This window comes from Oncorhynchus keta, chromosome 20, assembly GCF_023373465.1.
Source record: "Oncorhynchus keta strain PuntledgeMale-10-30-2019 chromosome 20, Oket_V2, whole genome shotgun sequence".
In the NCBI taxonomy this organism is placed as follows: Eukaryota; Metazoa; Chordata; class Actinopteri; order Salmoniformes; family Salmonidae; genus Oncorhynchus; species Oncorhynchus keta.
Window position 1 is genome coordinate 32,839,562 of NC_068440.1, and position 22,416 is coordinate 32,861,977.

The 22,416-nt window shown below is 43.9% G+C and overlaps 1 protein-coding gene across 2 annotated transcripts in view; it reads left to right on the forward strand.

The window, feature by feature from the left end:
* LOC118399646 (ribosome biogenesis protein bop1-like) overlaps window positions 1-22,416 on the forward strand; it is an 88,522-nt gene that overhangs the window by 47,118 nt on the left and 18,988 nt on the right. For both annotated transcript variants that reach the window (XM_052472707.1, XM_052472708.1), the window contains exons 4-8: window positions 17,222-17,376; window positions 17,511-17,628; window positions 19,591-19,692; window positions 21,675-21,887; window positions 22,166-22,327. In XM_052472707.1, the coding sequence (XP_052328667.1) occupies window positions 17,222-17,376; window positions 17,511-17,628; window positions 19,591-19,692; window positions 21,675-21,887; window positions 22,166-22,327 (750 nt within the window). The remainder of the gene's footprint in view (window positions 1-17,221; window positions 17,377-17,510; window positions 17,629-19,590; window positions 19,693-21,674; window positions 21,888-22,165; window positions 22,328-22,416) is intronic.

Here is a 22,416-nt window from a genome sequence, read left to right on the forward strand (position 1 = left end):
AGTGTCTTTCCATCGCAGAGAGAGAACCAGAGAAGTTGAGAGTAATAGGCTAGTGTCTTTCCATCGCAGAGAGAGAACCAGAGAAGTTGAGAGTAATAGGCTAGTGTCTTTCCATCGCAGAGAGAGAACCAGAGAAGTTGAGAGTAATAGGCTAGTGTCTTACCATCGCAGAGAGAGAACCAGAGAAGGTGAGAGTAATAGGCTAGTATTTTTGTCTTTATTAGGGTTCGCCATTAGCTGCGAAGTTACTCTTCCTGGGGCCCTAACACATGAAGGTACTTAGATTACACATAAAACAAAAATAAAACAGTACATCATATACATCATATAACATGTATTACACCACAACATATCTACAATACAAAATGTATAATACCACCATACAACAATATTACTGTGTGTGTGTGTGGTGTGTGGAGTGTGTGGAGTGTCTTCCCATTGCAGAGATAAATGAGAGCCTAAAGGTCATGACCCCCTCTGACATCAAATTCACCTCTGTCTGATTCAGGATGGCACCACAGACCACTTAATTTCCCTCTAAGGATCAATACAGTTAAATGTAATTGTTTACACGATAGAACAGATAATCATGTTGGTCTACTAGTCTGTATCTGCTCTACTAGCTCTACTGCTTTTGATTGTGATAACACTATAAACTACTACACTGAACAAAAATATAAACACAACATGTGTAGTGTTGGTCCCGTGTTTTCATGAGCTGAAATGTAAAAAAAATCCCAGAAATTTTACATATGATCAAAAAGGTTATTTCTCTAAAATGTTGTGCACAAATGTGTTTATTTCCCTGTTAGTGAGCATTTCTCCTTTGCCAAGATAATCCATCCACCTGACTGGTGTGGCATATCAAGAAGCTGATCATTATGATCATTACACAGGTGTACCTTGTGCTGGGGACAATAAAAGGCCACTCTAAAATGTGCAGTTTTGTCACACAACAGAATGCTACAGCGGTCTAAAGTTTTGAGAGAGCGTGCAATTGGCATGCTGACTGCAGGTATGTCCACCAGAGAATTGAATGTTCATTTATTTTCCACAAGCCGCCTCCAAAAGTTGTTTTAGAGAATTTGGCAGTGCGTCCAACCAGACTTGTAACCGCAGACCACGTGTGTGTGGTGTCATGTGGGCAAGTGGTTTACTGATGTCAACATTGTGAACAGAGTACCCTATGGTGGTGATGGGGTTATTGTATGGGCAGGCATAAGCTATTTTATTGACTTCAATTTCAGATACCGTGATGAGATCCTGGCCCATTTTCCTGCCATTCATCTGCTGCCATCGCCTCATGTTTCAGCATAATACTGCACTGCCCCATCTCACAAGGATATGTACACAATTCCTGGAAGCTGAAAAATGGCCCAGTTCTTCCATGGCCTGCATACTCACCAGACTTGTCACCCATTGAGCGTGTTTGGCATGCTTTGGATCGCCTGCGTGTTCCATTTCCCGCCAAAATCCAGCAACTTCACACAGCCATTGAAGAGTGGGACAACATTCCACAAGCCAAAATAAACAGCCTGATCAGCTCTATGCAAAGGAGATGTGTCGCACTGCATGAGGAAAATGGTGGTCACACCAGATACTGACTGATTTTCTGATCCACACCCCTACTTTAAAAAAAATGACAAATGTATCTGTGACCAACAGATACATATCTGTATTCCCTGTCATGTGAAATCCATAGATTAGGTCCTTTTGAATTTATTTCAATTGACGGACTTCCTTATATGAACTGTAACTCGGTAAAAACTTAAATTGTTGCAGTTATGCTTTTGTTCAGTATATGTAAAAGTTGCTATAGCTGTTTTTGTTTTTCAAAGGGCCCTTCAGCTTCACTCTGGCTTGGAGCTGTGCTCACTCTGGAAAGCACTAGTAGGCGTGAAGAGAGAGGCTCATTGGAGCACTTTGATGCATTTGGTAGCAGTGAGCCAGTCTGCTTCCCCCCTCTGTCTAGACAGACTCAGGTTATAGTCCATTTAAATAAGTGGTTGTGAGTGAGCAATATGGAGTTTTTTTCTCCCTCTGCCTAGTGGAATAATGGGTACATTAGTGATGTCATTTCTGTCTGACTAGAGGAAAGGAACCCTGGGATTTAGTCAAGAATGCATAGAAAAGTCTCCTCGTCATCTGGTGTAATCTAAATCTCACACACACACACACACACTCTGCTTCTCTAGTGTCTAAATCAGACACACATCTTCTCCTACTGTAAATCCTAAATCAATCACCCCACACCCACTCTCCTTAGCAAATATGATTGACATTTTAACTCTGCGTTATAGGGAAGGGGCATGTAAGTAAGCATTTTATGTTAGTCTACACCTGTTGTATTCGGTGATTCTCTAGTGTTAATCTATACTGAACAACAATATAAACGCAACATGTAGTGTTGGTCCCGTGTTTCATGAGCTGAAATAAAAGACCCCAGAAATGTTTCATATGCACAAAAAGCATATTTCTCTCAAATTCTGTGCTAACATTTGTTTCCATCCCCGTTAGTGAGCATTTCTCCTTTGCCAAGATAATCCATCCACTTGACAGGTGTGGCATATCAAGAAGCTGATCATTATGATCATTACACAGCTGCACCTTGTGCTAGGGACAAAAAAAGGCCACTCTAAAATGTGCAGTTTTGTCACACAACACAATTCCACAGATGTCTTAAGTTTTGACGGAGCATGCAATTGGCATGCTGACTGCAGGAATGTCCACCAGAACTGATGACAGAAAATTGCATGTTCATTTGTCTACCATAAGCTGCCACCAATGACATTTTAGGGAATTTGGCAGTATGTCCAACCAGCCTCACAACAGCAGACCACATGGCTTCTTCACCTGCAGGATTGTCTGAGACCAATCCCCTGGACAGCTGAGAAATACTCCTCAGTTTCATGTCTAATAAAGCCCCTTTGTGGAGGAAACCCATTCTGATTGGCTGGGCCTGGCTCCCCAGTGGGTGGGCCTATGCCCACCAATGGCTGCGCCCCTGCCCAGTCATGTGAAATCCATGGATGAGGCCTAATGAATTTATTTCAATTGACCTATTTCCTTATATGAAATGTAACACAGTTGAAATTGTTTCATGTTGCAGTCCCCCCCCTTAAAAGATTTAGATGCACTATTGTAAAGTGGCTGTTCCACTGGATGTCATAAGGTGAATGCACCAATTTGTAAGTCGCTCTGGATAAGAGCGTCTGCTAAATGACTTAAATGTAATGTAAGTTCAGTCATCTTTTTGTTTTAGACCAACAGGAAAATGGCGACGGTGGGAATGAGCCCTCATTAAGTCATCAAGAACGGATACAAACCAAATGTGTTCTTGTTTATCAGCAAGACAGACTGGGAGGAAGCCTGGGTACTGTTATTATAAATTGTCCCATCATGTTGGTCCTCATACTTTGTATTCTGTTTGTTCAGATGCCCCATTTCTCATTTTTCTAAGAACTCCCTAGGCCCCTGTTCCATCCACTCCCCTTCTAAAATGGCAGCTCTATGTGCCCACCTTTTTATTTGTGACCCACCTACTGGATTCGGTCTTATGTAGCAAAATTTAAAATATTATTTTCTACATTGTATAAAAGTAGAGACTCTGAGCTATAGATGGTATATCATACACTGCAGGTGAGGAACAATGGGAAAGTAATTATTGCCCCCTTGAATGTTTTGGTATACCTACTAAAGAGCTCTTTGTCTACACCCATTCCGTGTAGTTCACCCCCTCTTAAGCCCCACCCATCTCTTTAAGGTTTCACATGTGAGGCCTTGTGCTAAACAGAGTGAACAGAGTGTAGTAAACAACCAAAGGTTTCAAGACAAAGTGGTAAAAGTAGTAGTCTATAATAAAAATACACTGTATCTAGTCCTTGGCCTATATCCTAATCTGACTTTGGTGCAGGTCATGTTGTTGTTCACATTACCATCTCTGGTAAACACACACTAGAGGGGTGGGGGGATATGCCTTATGATTAACGAGACGCGGTGTGATCATAACATACAGGAACTCAAGTACTTCTGTTCACCTGACTTAGAATTCCTCACAATCAAATGTTGACCGCATAATCTACCAAGGGAATACTCTTCGATTATAATCACAGCCGCATATATTCCCCCCCCAAGCAGACACATTGATGGCCCTGAACTAACTTTATTTGACTCTATGTAAACTGGAAACCACATATCCTGAGGCTGCATTCATTGTAGCTGGGGATTTTAACAAGGCTAATCTGAAGACAAGACTCCCTAAATTATATCTGTTTATCAGTTGTGCTACCAGGGCTGGTAAAAACCCTGGATTATTGTTATTCTAACTTCCGCGACGCATATAAGGCCCTCCCCCGCCCTCCTTTCGGGAAAAGCTGACCACGACTCCATTTTGTTGCTCCCTGCCTATTGACAGAGACTAAAACAGGAAGCTCCCTCACTCATGCCATGTTTCCGTGAAGCAAAGAACGTTAGTCTCTGATGTCTCTCTGGAATGCTACCCGTGCTCGGATTTCATCAACCTTGTTGTCAAGTGACTGGACATTGGCGAGTAGTATGCTAGGGAATGGTGAGGTATCACGGATTACAAAAAGAAAACCAGCCCCGTCGCGGACCAGGATGTCTTGCTCCCAGACAGACTAAACAACTTCTTTGCTCCGCTTGAGGACAATACAGTGCCACTGACACGGCCCGCTTCCAAAACCTGCGGACTCTCCTTCACTGCAGCTGACGTGAGTAAAACATTTAAACTTGTTAACCCTCGCAAGGCTGCAAGCCCAGACTGCATCTCCAGCCGCGTCCTCCGAGCATGCGCATACCAGCTGACTGGTGTGTTTACGGACATATTCAATCAATCCTTATCCCAGTCTGCTGTTCCCACATGCTTCAAGAGGGCCACCATTGTTCCTGATCCCAAGCAAGCCAAGGTAACTGAGCTAAACGACTACCGCCCCGTAGCACTCACTTCCGTCATCATGAAGTGCTTTGAGAGACTAGTCAAGGACCATATCACCTCCACCCTACCTGACACCCTAGACCCACTCTAATTTGCTTACCGCCCCAATAGGTCGACAGACGACACAATCTCAACCACACTGCCCTAACCCATCTGGACAAGAGGAATACCTATGTGAGAATGCTGTTCATCGACTACAGCTCAGCATTCAACACCATATTATCCTCTAACCTCGTCATCAAGCTCAAGACCCTGGGTCTCGACCCCACCCTGTGCAACTGGGTACTGGACTTCCTGACAGGCCGCCCCCAGGTGTTGAGGGAAGGTAACAACATCTCCACCCCGCTGATCCTCAACACTGGGGCCCCACAAGGGTGCGTTCTGAGCCCTCTCCTGTACTCCCTGTTCACCCACGACTGCTTGGCCATGCACGCCTCCAACTCAATCATCAAGTTTGCAGACGACACTACAGTGGTAGGCTTGATTACCAACAACGATGAAACGGCCTACAGGGAAGAGGTGAGGGCCCTCGGTGTGTGGTGTCAGGAAAATAACCTCACACTCAACGTCAACAAAACTAAGGAGATGATTGTGGACTTCAGGATACAGCAGAGGGAGCACCCCCTATCCACATCGATGGGACAGTAGTGGAGAGGGTAGTAAGTTTTAAGTTCCTCTGCGTACACATCACGGACAAAATGAATTTGTCCACCCACACAGACAGCGTGGCTGCTGCCAACATACTGACTCAACTCCAGCCACTTTAATAATGGAAAAATTGATGTGTATAAAGTAGTTGTTGTGTAGTTGTTGTGAAATTGTTAGATTAATCGTTGGTTATTACTGCATTGTCGGAACTAGAAGCACAAGCATTTCTCTACACTCGCATTAACATCTACTAACCATGTGTATGTGACAAATAAAATTTGATTTGATATCAAATCTAAATGTAATTGTCACATGCACAGGATTCAGAAGTTGTGAACGGTACAGTGAAATGTTTACTTGCATAGTAGCCAGTGGTGGAAAAGTACCCAACTGTCATACTTGAGTAAAAGTAAATATGCCTTAATAGAAAATGACTCAAGGAAAAGTCACTCATTTAAAGTACTGCTTGAGTAAAAGTCAAAGTATTTGGTTTAATATATACTTTATCAAAAGTTGGTGTAAATAATTTCAAATTCCTTTTATATTAAGAAAACCATAATTTTATTTACGGAAAGCCAGGGACTTTTGATTTGACACACTCGTAATTTACAAACCAAGTGTGTTTAGTGAGCCCGGCAGATCGGCGGCAGTAGAGATGACCAGGGATGGTCGATTGATACGTGTGTGACTTTGCTAATCATTGAAAATGTAACGAGTACTTTTGGGTGTTAAGGAAAGTATATGGAGTAAAAAAGTAAAATATTTTCTTAAGGAATGTTGTGAAGTAAGAGTAGTCAAAAATATATAAATAGGTAAGTACAGATACCCCAAAATACTACTTAAGTAAAAATACTTTCAAGTACTACTTAAGTACTTTACACCACTGATGGTAGCAATATAAAAAATTGAACGTGTTCAGATCAAAATATTTTATTATTATTAGATGATGCTTACCCAGACAGTTGTTTTTAAATTGATGGGTTATGTGAAATAAATGTTATAATCAACCCCAAGCCACATCACTATTGTCTCTGACAACCCCTAACCACATCTAGCTAAATGGATGGGTCACTATTGTCTCTGACATACCCTAGCCACATCTAGCTAAATGGATGGGTCACTATTGTCTCTGACATACCCTAGCCACATCTAGCTAAATGGATGGGTCACTATTGTCTCTAGACATTTATGTTTATGAAATACAATAGATGGATGTAATCACCTCCAGACACACCTCGCTAACTTGATGTAATCATCCGGTGAAGTTGAGTCTCTTGTTTAGACATGTAGCTATCTAGCTAAACATTGAACCAGAATAATCCCTACTACTACCAATACAAACATTGTCATACCTGCAGATTCGGACTACAGCTATCTAAAAATAAGCACCTACATTCAATGTTATCTAGTGAACATTAGTCTATAACTAGCAATGCAAATGGCTGTCTGATTCAAATCATATCACAACATGGCTCATACATGTAACCTTAGTTAGCAAGCCAGAAAGCTAACGTTCGCTACGCTTTAACTTGCCATGAAAACAACTTTCTGACAAAATTAGAAACTTTTACTATTTGAAAATGTAGCTAGCCTCTTACCCGTTTTCATGGATGAACGCTTCACGGTAGACTGGAACCATTTAACACTGCGTTGTTTGTAGCTGCATCTTGTTGGGCCAGTGTTGTCAAGTCACTCCAGTTCACACTGACCGTGGGGTGTGGAGAAAGTAGCCCATCACAACTTTTCCAACTGCTCTGTTGATAGCACCTGCTAAATTCAGAGCATTTATGTTTTTGAGAAAAGTAGCTTTAGTAGTTCTCAATGGCTAACGTTATATCTTTTTAAAAATGCTGCAGTAGAATGGACTATCAACACGTACTGAGCAGCTCACATGATAGACAGAAGCATGCTACATGGCAGTCTAATCCAAACTCCTCTCCTGGCATTTCCAGCCCAGCCATTATCTCAATCATGGCTAGCAGGAAGGTTCCTGTCTTTTTCTGTGGCTAAACCAACAAGGCTCGTAATTGAACATATAATTTGTATTTACAGATGGAATACAAGTTTTTTATTTTTTATTAAGGCACATCAAAGTGTGCATGTTCCAGGAGACATTTCTGCCATTTTGATTAAAACATTTTTTTCCCCCAAATGCCTCCTGTGAAGTAGTGACATGTGACATACGCCTAGCTTCCTGAAATGGGTCATATTAGACTATTCCAATATTGGTGGACTGTATAGTGATTTTACTTTGCCTTCCAGCTTTGACTTTCAGTTGCTTTTTGGCCATCCTCTGTGTCCATTTGTGTTGATCTGTAGAGCACTGTCCATCAGTGACCTTCAAATGCACACTGACTGCGCTACACTATGTCACCACTGGGATAACAAGCAACAGTGAGGGGAGATAATTTATCTTAGGTGCCTTGACCATCAAAAAATACCTGAAGGCTTATCTTTCTATTTGTAATGAAGGATGAAGTCATGCTCTTACCCACATTGCATGCTGCAATCCCCCTGTTATTCCTGCAGCCAATGAATTCCAGCCACTGTGAGGAGGGAGAGGTCAGCGGCACAAAGGAGTGGAAAAAGTGAGACTCGCTCCCTCCTTAGAGAGAGAGAGAGAGATTTTCCTCCACCAACTGCAGCTGGTCTGCTCTCTGACAGCAGCACCAGCTTACCCCTCCAAAGCTGGGGGCCCTAACCAAAGCTGCAGGCTGGGGGGAACAGATTAGGGGACTCTGTGTATGATTATCATTTCTTTCTCTTTCATTCTCTCCCTCTTTCAGCGTCTTCTCTGTCTTTGTTTCAGTCTCTTTCCCCTTTCCCTCTATCTTTATTTCTCTCTTCCCTTTTCTCTCTTTATTTGATGGTTGAGGTTTTAGGACCTAGTAGTAGAGGTCGACGATTATGATTTTTCAACGCCGGTACCGATTTATTGGAGGACCCAAAAAAAGGCCGATACCGATTAATCAGCCATTTTTATTTTTTTATTTTTTAAGGTATTTATTTGTAATAATGACAATTACAACAATACTGAATGAACACTTATTTTAACTTAATATAATACATCAATAAAATCATTTCAGCCTCAAATAAATGAAACATGTTCAATTTGGTTTAAATAATGCAAAAACAAAGCGTTGAAGAAGAAAGTAAAAGTGCAATATGTGCCATGTAAGAAAGCTAACGTTTGAGTTCCTTGCTCAGAACATGAGAACATATGAAAGCCGGTGGTTCCTTTTAAACGTGAGTCTTCAATATTCCCAGGTAAGACATTTTAGGTTGTAGTTATTATAGGAATTATAGGACTATTTCTCTCTATGCCATTTGTATTTCATTAACCTTTGACTATTGGATGTTCTTATAGGCACTTTACTATTGCCAGTGTAACAGTATAGCTTCCGTCCCTCTCCTCGGTCCTACCTGGGCTCGAATCAGGAACACATCGACAACAGCCACCCTCGAAGCAGCGTTACCCATGCAGAGCAAGGGGAACAACTACTCCAAGTCTCAGAGCGAGTGACGTTTGAAACGCTATTAGCGCGTACCCCGCTAACTTGCTAGCCATTTCACATCAATTACACCAGACTAATCTCTGGAGTTGATAGGCTTGAAGTCATAAACGGCTCAATAAACGGCTCGAAGCATTGCGAAGAGCTGCTGGCAAAACGCACAAAAGTGCTGTTTTGAATGAATGCTTACGAGCCTGCTGGTGCCTACCACCGCTCAGTCAGACTGCTCTATCAAATATCAAATCATAGACTTAGTTATAACACAATAACACACAGAAATATGAGTCTTTGGTTTAATATGGTCGAATCCTGAAACTATCATTATTTCAGTGAAATACGGAACTGTTCCGTATTTTATCTAACGGATGTCATCCCTAAGTCTAAATATTGCTGTTACATTACACAACCTTCAATGTTATGTCATAATTACGTAACATTCTGGCAAATTAGTTCGCAATGAGCCAGGCGGCCCAAACTGTTGCATATACCCTGACTCTGCATGCAATGAACACGAGAGAAGTGACACAATTTCACCTGGTTAATATTCCCTGCTAACCTTTCTTCTAGCTAAATATGCAGGTTTAAAAATATATACTTCTGTGTATTGATTTTAAGAAAGGCATTGATGTTTATGGTTAGGTACACGTTGGAGCAATGACAGTTATTTTTCGCGAATGCTCACCGCATTGATTATATGCAACGCAGGACACGCTAAATAAACTAGTAACATCATCAACCTTGTGTAGTTAACTAGTGATTATGATTTATTGTTTTTTATTAAATAAGTTTAACGCGTAACAGGCAGGCTCCTCGTGAGGCAGGTGGTTAGAGCGTTGGACTAGTTAACCGTAAGGTTGCAAGATTGAATCCCTGAGCTGACAAGGTAAAAATCTTGTCGTTCTGCCCCTGAAAAAGGCAGTTAACCCACCTTTCCTAGGCCGTCATTGAAAATAAGAATGTGTTCTTAACTGACTTGCCTTGTTAAATAAAATTGTAAAGAAATATATATTTAAACCGGCGTCCAAAAATAACGAATACCGATTTATGAAAATTTTTAATCTGCCCTAATTAATCGGCTATTCCGATTAATCAGTCGACCTCTACCTAGTAGAGTCTGTTGGCCTGTCTATGGCAGGCTTTGTCCCACCATGTCACCCATGAGCCCTGGCGGCCTGGCATCATGGTCAGCATAACGGGCGCTGTGGATGAAGGCACGCCTACAATGCTTTTCTTATGGGAAATGCTGTCCCATTCAAGTTCTTGGCCGTTGTTATTCTAAACCCAGAATGGGTTAAGTTGGATGTTTGTTTGTTTCACGATTTTCCTTTACTTCCTGAGACAAGTTTCAAACCAAAACACATACAAGTACACCACTGGATGGTAGTGCTGCATTCCTCAGACATATTGCTGTCTTTGAAAACCATTGGTTTAGCTGAGTTCTGGATGCATCAGTTTGCCTGGAAGCACCCTATACCATTACTGGGAGCTGAACCAAGTACCATAGAAGTCATGATTCAGTTATGATTGGCCCGTTGGCTCCTATCTTATTTCAAGTTGTCATCACCCGTCTTCATGTTGTGTCTCTCCCCATAGGCCCGTGAGAAGTGTTGGCATCATGTTTTTACGGATAGAGGTGGCTAAACATTCTCTGTTCTCGTTTGGTAGATGACTTGATAATAGTCATGATTGTACAGTGATCAGGCTGGGTGACTTAACCAGTGTTGTGGTAGAAATGGTGTGGCCCTAGTCTTGAGGGAGGTGGTCACACAAATGCGCATACACACACACACGGATACACCCTGGAAGGGGGTCAGAAGGACCTCTTTAAGAGCAGGTCTTACTGAAAACAAGGGGTGTCAAGTTGCACTCAATTGTAAGATCTGTGAGAACGCTGTTTTGATGTTGTCATCTCATTAAGACACTGGTTTGGCTGGGCTGGCTATGACACACTAGCTGAAACGTTGTAAAGAATAAATCAACCTGAGAGGAAATTTCTAAAGTTTTAATACAGTGAGCTTCAACAGTATTGGGACAGTGACACGTTTGTTGTTTGTTGCATACATACATACATACATACATACATACATACATACATACATACATACATACATACATACATACATACATACATACATGCTTACATACATACATGCTTACATACACCTTAGCCAAATACATTTAAACTCTGTTTTTATTTATTTACAATTCCTGACATTTAATCCTTGTAAGAATTCCCTGTCTTAGGTCAGATAGGATCACCACTTTATTTTAAGACTGTGGAATGTCAGAATAATAGTAGAGAGAATGATTTATTTCAGCTTTTATTTCTTTCATCACATTCCCAGTGGGTCAGAAGTTTACATGCACTCAATTAGTATTTGGTAGCATTGCTTTTAAATAGTTTAATTTGGGTCAAACGTTTCAGGTAGCCTTCCACAAGCTTCCCACAATAAGTTGGGTGAATTTTGGCCAATTCCTCCTAACAGAGCTGGTGTAACTGAGTCAGTTTTGTAGGCCTCCTTGCTCCATGTGCTTTTTCAGTTCTGCCCACAAATTTCCTGTAGGATTGAGCTCAGGGCTTTGTGATGGCCACTCCAACACCTTGACTTTGTTGTCCTTAAGTTATTTGGAAGTATGGTGGGTGGAATACAGGGCCTGGCCTGGTGGGTGGTGTACAGAGCCTGTCCTTAAGTCAACTTTGGAAGTATGCTTGGGTTCATTGTATGTTTGGAAGACCATTTGCGACCAAGCTTTAACTTCCTGACTGATGTCTTGAGATGTTGCTTCAATATATCCACATACTTTAAATTCCTCATGATGCAACCTATTTTGTGAAGTGCACCAGTCCCTCCTGCAGCAAAGCACCCCCACAACATGATGCTGCCACCCCCGTGCTTCACGGTTGGGATGGTGTTCTTCGGCTTGCAAGCCTCCCCTTTTCCTCAAAACATAACGATGGTCGATATGGCCAAACAGTTCTATTGTTGTTTCATCAGACTAGAGGACATTTCTCAAAAAGTACGGTCTTTGTCCCCATGTGCAGTTGCAAACCGGAGTCTGGCTTTTTATGGTGGTTTTGGAGCAGTGGCTTCTTCCTTGCTGAGCGGCCTTTCAGGTTCTGTCGACATAGGCCTCTTTTTTTCTGTGGATATAGATACTTTTGTACCGGTTTCCTCCAGCATCTTCAAGGTCCTCTGCTGTTGTTCTGGGATTGATTTGCACTTTTTGCATCAAAGTACGTTCATCTCTAGGAGACAGAACGCGACTCCTTCCTGAGCGGTATGATGGCTGCGTGGTCCCATGGTGTTTATACTTGCGTACTATTGTTTGTACAGATTACCGTGGTACCTTCTCGCGTTTGGAAATTACGCGAGAAGGTCTTGGCTGATTTCTTTAGATTTTCCTATGATGTCAAGCAAAGAGGCACTGCGTTTGAAGGTAGGCCTTGAAATACATACACAAGTACACCTCCAATTGACTCAAATGATGTCAATTAGCGTATCAGAAGCTTCTAAAGCCATGACATCATTTTCTGGAATTTTCCAAGCTGTTTAAAGGCACAGTCAACTTAGTACATTTCTGACCCACTGAAATTGTGACACAGTGAATTATAAGTGAAATAATCTCTCTAAACAATTGTTGGAACAATTCCTTGTGACGTGCACAAAGTAGATGTCCTAATCGACTTGCCAAAACTGTAGTTTGTTAACAAGAAATTTGTGGAATGGTTGAAAAATTAGTTTTAATGACTCCAACTTAAGTGTGGGTAAACTTCCAACTTCAACTGTACATACATACATACACACACTGTCCAGCTGTGACAGTCAAAGTCCTCTCGGGCCCACAGCAGTGACCAGTCCAGCAGTTACTCCCATCAGAACAGTCTGACACTCAGTCCTGAAATCCCATCCTAACAGCAGCCAGCCAGGCAACAACCGGCAGCCTTTTGTAAGTGCTAAAAAAAAAACATTGAGTAAAGCCAGCTAATAACCTGGGCAGTCAATATAAGAATAGTTCTTGGCGACATGACTGTGTGAGGGTAGAGTATCCAATCTCAGTTCTTCTGTGTTTTTTGTTGATTCTCGTTGCTTGTTGGCGTACTAACTTCTTGTCTCTTGTCAACCCTGGGATCAAATAATTTTGTTCTAAGTCTATTTAAAATCTATTATTTCCAGCTGAATCCTATTGGGTTGTCATATTTGCTTTTCTTTGTCCCTGTAGTGTTATATCAATGTATTGAAGTCATCCTTACCATAGTAAAATAAACGGTTGCGTTTGAAAGTTGAGGTTAAGAAAACAGGAGTTAACATTCTGGCAACACGTCGGAAACAATGATGCATAAATCACGAATCTAACCCATCTTGTTGAATCTCATTTGCTTCGCTGGCTTCCTCTCGGTGCATTGGAGGTGAGAGCCCACTCTTTGGCGAAACTCGATCCCCCGGACCGAAACACTGTCTCTCTTGCCCAGAAGTAATGTGTGATTCTGGAGCTCGTCAAATGGAACATTTTGTCTGTCGTTGACCCCGTTAAACTCTCTCTTTCCTCCAGTCTTCCAGGCCCCAGTGAAGCAGGGAGGCATTGGTGACAGTGACACAGGCCAGGGGGACTGGAGTTGGTTGGAGTTGACCATCGGGCTGTGTCGTGGTGGGGGGGCTTGCTGACTGATCCTTCTCTCATTCGCTTCTCCTCAGTTTAGTAGCTGAAAGTGGAGGGTCTTGGCCTCGTACAGTTTAGCAGTTGACTGTAGCTTAAAGTGGAGGGTCTGGGCCTCGTACAGTTTAGCAGTTGACTGTAGCTTAAAGTGGAGGGTCTGGGCCTCGTACAGTTTAGCAGTTGACTGTAGCTTAAAGTGGAGTGTCTGGGCCTCGTACAGTTTAGCAGTTGACTTTAGCTTAAAGTGGAGGGTCTGGGCCTCGTACAGTTTAGCAGTTGACTGTAGCTTAAAGTGGAGGGTCTGGGCCTCGTACAGTTTAGCAGTTGACTGTAGCTTAAAGTGGAGGGTCTGGGCATCGCACAGTTTAGCAGTTGACTGTAGCTTAAAGTGGAGGGCCTGGGCATCGCACAGTTTAGCAGTTGACTTTAGCTTAAAGTGGAGGGTCTGGGCCTCGTACAGTTTAGCAGTTGACTTTAGCTTAAAGTGGAGGGTCTGGGCCTCGCACAGTTTAGCAGTTGACTGTAGCTTAAAGTGGAGGGTCTGGGCCTCGTACAGTTTAGCAGTTGACTGTAGCTTAAAGTGGAGGGTCTGGGCCTCGCACAGTTTAGCAGTTGACTGTAGCTTAAAGTGGAGGGTCTTGGCTTCGTACAGTTTAGCAGTTGACTGTAGCTTAAAGTGGAGGGCCTGGGCCTCGTACAGTTTAGCAGTTGACTTTAGCTTAAAGTGGAGGGTCTGGGCCTCGTACAGTTTAGCAGTTGACTGTAGCTTAAAGTGGAGGGTCTGGGCATCGCACAGTTTAGCAGTTGACTGTAGCTTAAAGTGGAGGGTCTTGGCCTCGTACAGTTTAGCAGTTGACTGTAGCTTAAAGTGGAGGGTCTGGGCCTCGCACAGTTTAGCAGTTGACTGTAGCTTAAAGTGGAGGGTCTGGGCCTCGTGCAGTTTAGCATGTTGTACTTAGTACTACAAGTTCAGGTTAAGTGCTAACCAGGCTACGTCAATGTGAGGGATGCAGTTAGATGTGGATGTTAGACCGGCAGTTTTGAAAGTTATGGTTAGGCATAGAGATTGAAACTGATCCAGGCTAGGGTTGGGGAGATAGACAGTGAATATACAAAACATTAGGAACAACTTCCTAATATTGAGAAGCTGTTGCACGTGACAAACCCAGCAGCGTTGTTGCAGTTGTAGACACAGATCCAGTGCACCTGGCCTCTACTACCATACCCTGTTCAAAGACACTTCACTCTATAAATAGCAGACATACGGGCCTCCCGGGTGGCGCAGTGGGCGAGGGCACTGCATCACAGTGCTAGCTCTGCCAACAGAGACTCTGGGTTCGCGCCCAGGCTCTGTCGCAGCCGGCCGCGACCGGGAGGTCCTAAAGATCCTTCTTTAATGTGTCTCCTCCCTTTCATCTGCACTGATTTGAAGTGGGTTTAACAAGTGACATCATTAAGGGATCATAGCTTCCACCTGGTCAGTCTGTCATGGAAAGAGCAGGTGTACCTAATGTTTTGTGCACACAGTATATCAAATCAGTGTATTTATCAGATGCACAGGACACAGCAGGTGTAAACAGTACAGTGAAATGCTGACTTGCAAGCTCTTTCCCAACAATGCAGTATTTCATATCAAAGACTGTCAGCAGGGTAAATAATACACATTTTAAAAATATAAAAAATGTTTGACCCATATTTAACTAGGCAAGTCAGTTATGAACAAATTCTTATTTAAAATGACGACCTACCCCGGCCAAACCCTAACACGGACTACACTGGGCCAATTGTGTGCTTCCCTATGGAACTCCCAATTACGGCCGGTTGTGATACAGCCTGGAATTGAACCAGGGTCTGTAGTGATGCCTCTAGCACTGACATGCATCACCGTAGACCGCTGCGCCCCTCGGGAGCCCATACGAAGTGCAGCAGTGTATATGGAGAATGGGTGTGCATGTTTGAGTGTGGAGTTTTGTATGTGTGAGACGAGGCTAGGTGAAGGGCTAAGGTCAGGCATACAGTCAGTGAACCACCACACGGAATCATTCTACATGTTTTGTTTTTGCAGTAGCATGTAGTTCTGTCTCCAGAGGTGGTGTGATAGCTCTCTAGAGGTCTGGACTTAGCAAGGCAGGGTGACCTTTTATAGAGGTCACCCATTAACAACCAGCCAGTTAGATTGTGTTTCCAGACAGGAAGTATCACAATAGTATTTATTCTGTTTCTGCTTCCTGACTGTCACGTTTCTGTAGTCGCAACAACACAACCTTCTCAACCCCTCAAGGGTTACCTGGAGCTAGAGTTGGTGTGTGTGTGTGTGTGTGTGTGTGTGTGTGTGTGTGTGTGTGTGTGTGTGTGTGTGTGTGTGTGTGTTTGTTGAGTGGGGCTTTGAGGATGGACAGTGTGTGTGTGGGAGGGTCTCCCCAGCTTGCTGTGAGAAAAAGCGTGCCACCTCTGCCCAATCCCTTCTAATTGGATCTGGTGTTTTTATTGAAATCACTCACAGGTGCAGGCTCCACATTAAAGAGTGGCTCACTACTTCTGAGAGCTTTCAGCTGTGTGCGAGCGTGTGTGTGTGCGAGCGTGTGTGTGTGTGCGAGCGAGCGCGTGTGTGGGTGTGTAATGTGTGTGTCATTCCTCATACAAAGGAATCTCTATTTTCAGACTGTACTCGTTTGGTTTAATAACTCGTATAATGAGGTTGTGGAATGAGCGGAGTTATTTTACCTGCTGGATTTCTCACCAGGCCAGGCTCTGTACTCCACCCACCAGGCCAGGCCCTGCTCTGTACTCCACCCACCAGGCCAGGCCCTGATCTGTACTCCACCCACCAGGCCAGGTCCTGCTCTGTACGCCACCCACCAGGCCCTGTACTCCACCCACCCACCAGGCCAGGCCCTGCTATGTACTCCACCCGCCAGGCCAGGCTCTGTACTCCCCCCACCAGGCCCTGTACTCCATCCACCAGGCCAGGCCCTGCTCTGTACTCCATCCACCAGGCCAGGCCCTGCTCTGTACTCCACCCACCAGGCCAGGCTCTGTACTCCACCCACCAGGCCAGGCTCTGTACTCCACCCACCAGGCCAGGCTCTGTACTCCACCTGTACTCCACCCACCAGGCCAGGCCCTGTACTCCATCCACCTTACCGTCCCAGGCCTCATCCAGCCAATAGCATTCATAGAATGGAGGAAAAGGATGATGAGGGTGAGAGTGTTTGCAGGCCAGTCCAGCCTGAGGGTCTATTCATGAGGGTAAAGAAAAACTCTATTCCCAGAGTACAAATATCCACTCCGTATTCCACTAGGCCAGAGGGGTTCTATGAAAAGTGATATGAAGGACTGTAAACAGCCCTTGTGCAAGCTTGTCTAATGCTAAGACAAACATTTAGTCCTCAAGTGTTTTTCGACACGATTATTGACACGGTTCTCTCTGTCTCCCTCCTTTCTCTCCCAGGACATTCGTAACACTGTGGGCAACATTCCCATGGAGTGGTACCAGGACTACCCTCACATCGGCTATAACCTGGACGGGAAGAAGATCTTTAAGCCCATCAGGAACAAAGACGAGCTGGATGAGTTCCTGGACAAGATGGAGAACCCAGACTACTGGTGAGATGAGGAGGAGGAGAGGATGAAGATGAGCTCTCTCTCTCTCGTATGTGTATACCTGTTTTCTGACCTGGCTTCTCTCTCTTTCTCCCTCGCTCCCCCTCTCCGTCCCTCTCTCCCTCCCTCCCCGCCAGGCGTACGGTCCATGACAAGACGACAGCCTCAGACATCCGTCTGTCAGACGAGCAGGTGGACCTGGTGCACCGTCTTCAGAAGGGCCAGTTCGGCGACGTCAACTTCAATGAGTACGAGGTAAAGACTCGGGTCATGTTATGACTGCTCTCAAGTCTGCTCGGCACCACGGTCCTATTCATCAGGGCCAAACGTAGCAAAATGTTTTGCAACGGCAAACGCTTCTTATTGGATAACGTTTTAAGTATTCCCTCCCTGTTTCAGTTCGTCCGTCACCTGTTTGGTGTGTAGGGAATATGACCCAGTTTTGACTTGACGTGTCAGCGGCTGGTGGCTCTGTTCAATGACTGAGCAGATAATGACTACAGCATACCCGCCATTAGAGAGGGCAAAGTAGACCTCAGTCCATTAACCACTTATGTTCCCAACGTAACCCAAACCTCGTCTGCACTCCCTGCTCTCTTCACCACTTAGAACAAGTCCTTCGAAAGCAGACATGGGTTCAAATTCAATTTGAATACATTTCAGGTACTTTAGCTGTGCCTGAATGAGCTTGCTTGTTGCAATGGAACCAATTCAAGTGTCCCACAATTGTAAACCCTGTCCACCTGGCACTGCAGGCAGACTGGCGCAAATGCTTGTGTCTGTTAAAGAATTTAAGTAGTATTTGAACCCACAACTGGAGAGGGAAGAGTTGTCCTTTACTGCAATAAGCAGGGTTTGCTGGAGAGGTTTTAATTGGGTTACACACACACACACACACACACACACACACACACACACACACACACACACTGAATTGTGAAGGCCCTGCTGTAGTGTCTGGAACCTAGATGGTGTCATGGATGTAATGCCTCAGCTCTCTGTCTCGTGTTAATGCCAGTGGGATTACAGAATCATGTAAACTAAACCGATCACTGCAAAGCAAGCGACAGATGAGTCACTTGGTCCCGTGTGTCTGTTGGTAGAGCGTGGCACTTCGGGAGACCTGTACAAACATATATGAAAATGTATGCACTCAGTACTGTAAGTCACTCTGTATAAGAGCGTTTGCAAAATAACTCAAATGTTAAAAAATAAAACATTTCAGTAAGAAAAAACAAGTGTTTTTTAACTTTTAACACCAGAACTGTAAAATAAAGAAAAATCTCAGGCTGTCAGTCAGTCATGTCGTCATCAGCTGCTACCTGTCTTGAACCTTTGGTGGTCCAATGATTCGAGTTAGGTCAATTGGGCTGTCTATTAAACTTCCCACAGCTTGTGATATACACTGTTCAAAAAAATAAAGGGAACATCTGTGAAGATCACAGGGCGCCAGTGGCGAATTTGCCAATCTTGGTGTGCTCTGGCAAATGCCAAACATCCTGCACGGTGTTGGGCTGTAAGCACAACCCCCACCTGTGGACGTCGGGCCCTCATACCACCCTCATGGAGTCTGTTTCTGACCATTTGAGCAGATACATGCACATTTGTGGCCTGCTGGAGGTCATTTTGCAGTGCTCCTCCTGCTCCTCCTTGCACAAAGGCGGAGGTAGCGGTCCTGCTGCTGGGTTGTTGCCCTCCTACGGCCTCCTCCACGTCTCCTCATGTACTGGCCTGTCTGCTGGTAGCGCCTCCATGCTCTGGACACTACGCTGACAGACACAGCAAACCTTCTTGCCACAGCTCGCATTGATGTGCCATCCTGGATGAGCTGCACTACCTGAGCCACTTGTGTGGGTTGTAAGACTCCGTCTCATGCTACCACTAGAGTGAAAGCACCGCCAGCATTCAAAAGTGACCAAAACATCAGCCAGGAAGCACAGGAACTGAGAAGTGGTCTGTGGTCACCACCTGCAGAACCACTCCTTTATTGGGGGTGTCTTGCTAATTGCCTATAATTTCCAACTGTTGTCTATTCCATTTGCACAACAGCATGTGAAATGTATTGTCATTCAGTGTTGCTTCCTAAGTGGACAGTTTGATTTCACAGAAGTGTGATTGACTTGGAGTTACATTGTGTTGTTTAAGTGTTCCCTTTATTTTTTTGAGCAGTGTATATCTCTCTCCTTTTCGCTCTCATAAACTCTGTTTTTCTTTTAGCCGTCAGTGGACTTCTTCACCAACGAGGTCATGATCCATCCGGTGACCAACAGGCCCCAGGACAAACGGAGCTTCATCCCCTCGCTCATAGAGAAGGAGAAGGTTCTCTCTCGCTCGTTCTCTTTCTCTCTTCTCCCTCGTTCTCTCTCTTGTTCTCTCTCGTTCTCTTTCTCTCTTGTTCTCTTTCTCTCTCTTGTTCTCTCTCGCTCGCTCTCTTGTTCTCTCTCGCTCTCTTGTTCTCTCTCGCTCTCTTGTTCTCTGTCTCTGTCTATCTGTGCCCCCTCTCCCCCCCCTCAATACCCCTCTGTTCTTCTCTCTCTGCTCACTCAACATATTTGTTTTATGCTGTAAATCTGTATTTATATTAACAGTAAATAGTGGGAGTAAAATTAAAATGCTCACATTACCTCTAGTTTGACTCCTAACTGCACCCACATGTGGCATTGTAATGTAATGATCCCCTCACAGTTGAAGTGCAAGCAAAGGTGACATTTAGTTAAAATGGGGATTCTGAAATTGGGGGCTTACAGACCCCACGCTTGCATTATAAACTGTCTCATTATTAACCCACCAGTACCATTAGAGACTCCCCTTGCATTATAAACTGTCTCATTATTAACCCACCAATACCATTAGAGACTCCCCTTGCATTATTAACCCACCAATACCATTAGACTCCCCTTGCATTATTAACCCACCAATACCATTAGAGACTCCCCTTGCATTATTAACCCACCAATACCATTAGAGACTCCCCTTGCATTATTAACCCACCAATACCATTAGAGACTCCCCTTGCATTATTAACCCACCAATACCATTAGAGACTCCCCTTGCATTATTAACCCACCAATACCATTAGAGACTCCCCTTGCATTATTAACCCACCAATACCATTAGACTCCCCTTGCATTATTAACCCACCAATACCATTAGAGACTCCCCTTGCATTATTAACCCACCAATACCATTAGAGACTCCCCTTGCATTATAAACCATCTCATTATTAACCCACCAATACCATTAGAGACTCCCCTTGCATTATAAACCATCTCATTATTAACCCACCAATACCATTAGACTCCCCTTGCATTATTAACCCACCAATACCATTAGAGACTCCCCTTGCATTATTAACCCACCAATACCATTAGAGACTCCCCTTGCATTATTAACCCACCAATACCATTAGAGACTCCCCTTGCATTATTAACCCACCAATACCATTAGACTCCCCTTGCATTATTAACCCACCAATACCATTAGAGACTCCCCTTGCATTATTAACCCACCAATACCATTAGAGACTCCCCTTGCATTATAAACCATCTCATTATTAACCCACCAATACCATTAGAGACTCCCCTTGCATTATAAACTGTCTCTTTATTCACCCACCAAAACCATTAGAGACTCCCCTTGCATTATTAACCCACCAATACCATTAGACTCCCCTTGCATTATTAACCCACCAATACCATTAGACTCCCCTTGCATTATTAACCCACCAATACCATTAGAGACTCCCCTTGCATTATTAACCCACCAATACCATTAGACTCCCCTTGCATTATTAACCCACCAATACCATTAGAGACTCCCCTTGCATTATAAACTGTCTCTTTATTAACCCACCAATACCATTAGAGACTCCCCTTGCATTATAAACTGTAGCATTATTAACCCACCAGTACCAACCCACCAATACCATTAGAGACTACCCTTGCATTATAAACCTTGCATTATTAACCCACCAGTACCATTAGAGACCCCCCCATTTGCATTATAAACTCTTTAATAACCCACCAGTACCAACCCACCAATACCATTAGACTCCCCTTGCATTATAAACTGTCTCTTTATTAACCCACCAATACCATTAGACTCCCCTTGCATTATAAACCGTAGCATTATTAACCCACCAGTACATTAGAGACTCCCCTTGCATTATAAACTGTCTCTTTATTAACCAAATACCTTCGATACCTTCTATTCATTTTTTGACATTATTATTATTATTATTATTTGTGGGAACACACACACTTAGGTTTCACCACTACTGTTGTCCTCTCTCTCTGTCCCAGGTTTCGAAGCTGGTCCATGCCATAAAGATGGGTTGGATCAAGCCCCGTAAGCCCAAAGAGACCACCCCTCAGTACTACGACCTGTGGGCCAAGGAGGACCCCAACGCCATCCTGGGACGCCACAAGATGCACGTCCCTGCCCCCAAGATGAGGCTGCCCGGACACGAGGAGTCCTACAACCCTCCACCTGAGTACCTGCTCACAGAGGAAGAGGTAAATAGTTCATTATGCCTAATTATGAAAGTATTTGCTGCACACACATACTTGGACAGATGTTTTTTTTTGCAACATCATGAATGACCTCATTCTCTTAGTAATTTGGCTAAAATTGTACTGCAGCAGATCAATTGGTAGCATAGAACAACTGTAGCATTTTGGTCCCGAGTTCCCTCCTTGTAACTATAGTCACAGTACACAGACCAATCATTAACCAGTGTACAAGCCAGTCATTAGTATACTCACCCACCATTTGTTCTTTATCTCCATGTCAGAGAATGGCGTGGGAACAGCAGGATGCAGAGGACAGGAAGCTCCCGTTCCTCCCCCAGAAACACTCCTGTCTGAGGGCCGTGCCCGCCTTCTCCCGCTTCATCCACGAGCGATTTGAACGCTGCCTCGACCTCTACCTGTGTCCCCGCCAACGCAAGATGAGGGTGAGACTACAGACCCTGCCTGAATGTCTGGATAAATAGGACATTGATTTGAAGATGCTCATAAAGAAAAGCAGCTCATTTTGAAGGAC